A 4230-nucleotide genomic window follows, 5' to 3' on the forward strand; every position below is an offset into this window, starting at 1 on the left:
CGTGTATTTTAACACAATGAGGAAGAAGAAGAAGAGAGGAGGAGGAGGAGAAGAAAAGGAAAAGGAATGCTGAAGAAATGTTTAAAAAAAAAGAGAGAAAGAAATCCAGGATTCGGACACATTAGTTGATTCTATCCATGTTGATACATTAATTTCCTCTCTTACCTTTATTTCTGCCTCTGTTTCTCTCAGCTTTGTGCCACTGTTCTTTTTTAAATTTATTGCGTCGTATGCTCCATCCATCAATTTTTATTCATGTTTATTAATAAAGGCGTTTAAGGCCATAACTTTTCCTCCAAGAATTGCTTTAGCTGCATCTCATAGGTTCTAGTATGCCGTAGTTACGTTATCACTTAAGACCCCTCCTCCAGGAAGCTCCCTTCTGTGTTCCTATAACACACAACCCACTCACACATCATAGCACTCTCACTACACTATGAAGGTCTGCTGCAGTGCTGTGCAATATAAAAGAAAAAAGAAATGTCAGCTACATACGTAATTTTAAATTTTCTAGTAGCCACACTAAAATGCATTAAGAGAAACAGGTGAGGTTAATTGTCATATTTTATTTAACCCAAGGTGTCCAAGATATTATAATTTTAATGTATAATCAGTAGAAAACCATTATTAATTAGATTTTACCTTATTTTCTGTGCCAAGCCTTCAAAATCTGGCATGTGCTTTACACTTATAGGACAACTTAATTTACACTGGCCACAGTCGTAGTGGTTAATAGCCTCGTGTGCCTTGTGCAGGTCTAATACTCTAGTCTAGCTGCCCATTTCTTGCCTCCCAGACTGCAAGCTACCTGAAGAGCAGGAACTTCACTTTCAACATTGTATCCATGATGCCTCCCACGTTGTGAGGCTGTGAGCACCCAGTGAGGCTTACTGAGTTAGTGACTCACGCTACCCCTCCATTTATCCGTCTGCTACTCATCACTGTCATTCACTTAGCCATCAGCTATTCACAGTCTACCTTCCATGTGCTACAGTCTTTGTCTGTTGCTACCAGGTGTGAGTAAAGAAGCAGCTCCAGGTATCTCTAAGAAGGAATAAGTCTCTCTCATCCTTAGACTGTCTTACTGGAACAAATTCTTAGGAACCCCAAAGAACCATGAGAAGTTCCACCCTCTGACTCCAGGGTGGAGCTGCCAAGCACAGGTGAACACAGCTGATGTCTCTCAATGGCAGACAAAGCTGGCACATAAGGATGCTACTAAAGACACACAGATACCCAAGATGGTGTCCTGGATAAAGACTGCAATGACTGCAAAGAAAGGCCAAGGAACCACATCTCAGCATCTAGGGATGCCATGTGACATAATTCTAGTTTATGGCATGTAAATTTCAGGGTTTCTGGGAAGCTTTGCCTCCCTGATATAGATATCTGTCCCTCTCTATCACCCTTTTCTTTCTCTTCCTGCCTGGAATTCACTCAAGATGCCTGGAGTAGCTGCAGCCTTCTTGTAACCATAAAGACCAAACCTTCATGCTAAGGATGGCAGAGCAGAACTATGGAAGGATCTGGGTCCTTGATGATATGGAACTGCCATACCACAACCTGGGGATGTCAAATGCCAGACTTCTTGCTACATGTAAAAGAAAAATGCAAAAAAGAAAAAAAAAAAAAACTTCTCTTGTCTAAGTCACTGTTTGTCTACGTATCTGTTACTTGCAGCTGAATACAACCTCTGTCTATGTGGGACCGGGACACAGCCTCTCTTGACTCAGCCGCAGTGTTTCGAGTGGTCATGTGTCAGGAGGCTATAGACGGTTGATGTGTGGATGCAGAGGGCTTGTGCTCTGATGAGGAATTCTGACAAAATTTTGACTAGTAATTTCATCAGTTGCAAGTGACAGAAACCAATGTAAACTGGCTTAAGGAAAAGGAAAAAAAAATCTACCGGTCAATGTAACTGGGAAGGGGTTCAAATAATGTTGGCAGAATCCCATCTTCTCCCATGGTTCCAGGCTGGCCACTTCCATCCCCTCTGCTGGACAACCCCAACAGGAGAGTATGTCCCCTCCCCAGTTCCAGCAAGAGCCCCCAGATTCTAGCTCGTGGACCAAATGGTGAACCTCAAATCTACATGCCCATGTGGACACACAGGTCACACACACTCAGCCATGGGCCAGACTTGAGTGTGTCATGTGAACCTCTGACTTCTTCCTCCATCCAAGGGGCTGCTTTGCCCAGGACAGAGGGGTTTCTCAGGTCGTGGGACTTTTAGTTTTAAAACCTGGCAATACCAGGCAAACCTCCCTCCACTAGTACATGCTCATGACAGCGAACGTGATTCCTCTTCCTTAGAGAGATCAGCAAAATCATACGTGGTCATTTTAAAGAAAATCGGATGACATTTTCCCTAAAGAGAATGAGAACACCCCCTCCCCGAACCCGGCGATCAAGAGCCCTTAGGACCCCGTGGCCAGTTGTCCTTACACAGGGGGACACGAATGCTGCTTGGCCACTGGCTGTCACAACTGCCCAGAGGACAGCCATGCACCAGGCCTCAACAAATCCCGCCTGTGGTCCCTTCTGCCAGGATGCTGCAAGGCGGACGGCTCCCGGCTAAGGGGGGCCCAAGTGTCCGCTCACTGACTCCAGCCCCCTAACGGCCACCTAAGACTCCAGGCTGACCCAAGTCCTTTTGGAATTCATGGCGTCTCCAGGCTCCGGCCTCCCAGGAACGTCTCAAATCAGCTGATGCTTCTCGGTCCAGGGGACTTGGCCACTGGTGTTGCCAAAATCTCCCAGGTGATTCAGATCTGCTGCCAGGTCAGGAAGCACCGAGCCACCACGTGCTGCCCCTTAAGTCAGGTGTGAACCGGCTGGTGTGACAGGAGGGGGCACCCGTCAAGTCTCCCTGCCTGTCCGTCTTCTCAGGGGTGTCTCGGCCACACACTTTCCCAAAGGAACAGTGGGCCCTGGGTCCTGTGACCTCTCCATTAAATTGTCCTCCACATGTCCTGTAGTTTGCATCTTGTGGGGGGGATGGCTCACCCCACCCCTTACCTGACCCTCCTGATAACCTTCAGTGGGGGCTGGGGGCAGGGACTATTGCGTCCATCTAAGAGATGGGGAAAGAGAGTTTGCCCACGGTCAGCCAGAGCTGGACTTGAACTCAGAGTCTCATGTCTGTCTTGAGACCCTCCGAGTGGTCTTCTCTGGGGAAACCAGGGCACTGTCTGCGCTTACTTATCCCTGCAGGAGACTGAGTCAGAGGGTGGCTTTTGGTGGCAGGGCTGGCTTTGATGTGGTCACATCTGTCCTTGCAACCCCTCCACCAGCCCCTCTGGCTCACACCCGCCTCTTCCTGCAAACACATTATAAAGCATTGGAAGCAGAGAAAGTATTAAAGCAAGACCCACTCCCAGGATCACTCACTTCAACACAGGACACCAGACCTGGTGGAGAGACGGGCAGGGCCCCCCCCCTCCATCCCCCAAAAGGGGGGCGTGACCAGGACAGCCCTGGTCAGTCCAGGTGGGGCCGGTCCATCTCTGCCCCGTGGGCGGGATGCAGGGAGTGTTTCGCCTGCTCTGCTACCCCTCCCTGTGCCCCCCCTCAGCCCCAGGACAGGCCGTCTCTGGGACAGCGCCCTCCTGGAGGGACGGCCCTTGGGCGCCGGGAGCTTGAGGCCCCTGGCCGGCAGAGGCCCTAGTCCTCCTTGGGTTTGCGGGGCTGCCGCCGGGCCAGCCTATAATCGATGTAGGTCCCAAGGCAGGCCCAGAGAATGAAACGCGCCAGCAGGATGATGGCCAACACGAACATGAGCGGGTCGGAGCCCGCGCTCCCCCCGGACCAGGAGGCCATGCCGAGGGCAGGCGCGCCCCAGAGCGCAGTCCCCCACTGCGTGGTCAGCGTGTGGACCGGCCGAGCACCGGCTTCCAGGTCCAGGTCTGCCAAGTACCAGCCGTGCGGCCAGGAGCCTGGGCCGCGAGCTCAGTCCAGCCGGGGGTCTCCCACTCTGACCGAGCCCGTTCGCTCTGAGCCCCAAGCCAGGGGCCTCCCTGGCGGGAGAGGACAGATCGGGGACGGCGAGAAGCCTCCTTGGAGAAGAGGCCCCGCGCCATTCATCCCGAGCGGGCGGCTCTCGGGGCCGACAAGGGCCGCATTGTCAGGGCCCAGGCGGGAGGCCCCCCCTGCCCAGCGCTGACGTAATCTCCAAACGTCTCCGGCGGCAGCTGCTGGGCGAAGCTGGCCACCTTCTCCGGGTGCTTTCAG

General features: G+C 52.1%; 1 protein-coding gene across 1 annotated transcript; it reads right to left on the bottom strand.

The window, feature by feature from the left end:
- Nucleotides 1-3663: 3663 nt before the first annotated feature.
- Nucleotides 3664-3819, bottom strand: SMIM38 (small integral membrane protein 38). The gene has a single exon (XM_067751714.1). The coding sequence runs from the start codon at nt 3817-3819 to the stop codon at nt 3664-3666; it is 156 nt and encodes a 51-aa protein (XP_067607815.1).
- Nucleotides 3820-4230: the final 411 nt, after the last annotated feature.

The sequence above is a fragment of the Pseudorca crassidens genome, chromosome 9, assembly GCF_039906515.1.
Source record: "Pseudorca crassidens isolate mPseCra1 chromosome 9, mPseCra1.hap1, whole genome shotgun sequence".
In the NCBI taxonomy this organism is placed as follows: Eukaryota; Metazoa; Chordata; class Mammalia; order Artiodactyla; family Delphinidae; genus Pseudorca; species Pseudorca crassidens.

Bases quoted from the DNA above. Each gene is read 5' to 3' on its own strand.
- SMIM38 (XM_067751714.1), bottom strand. From the start codon at position 3,819: ATGGCCTCCTGGTCCGGGGGGAGCGCGGGCTCCGACCCGCTCATGTTC.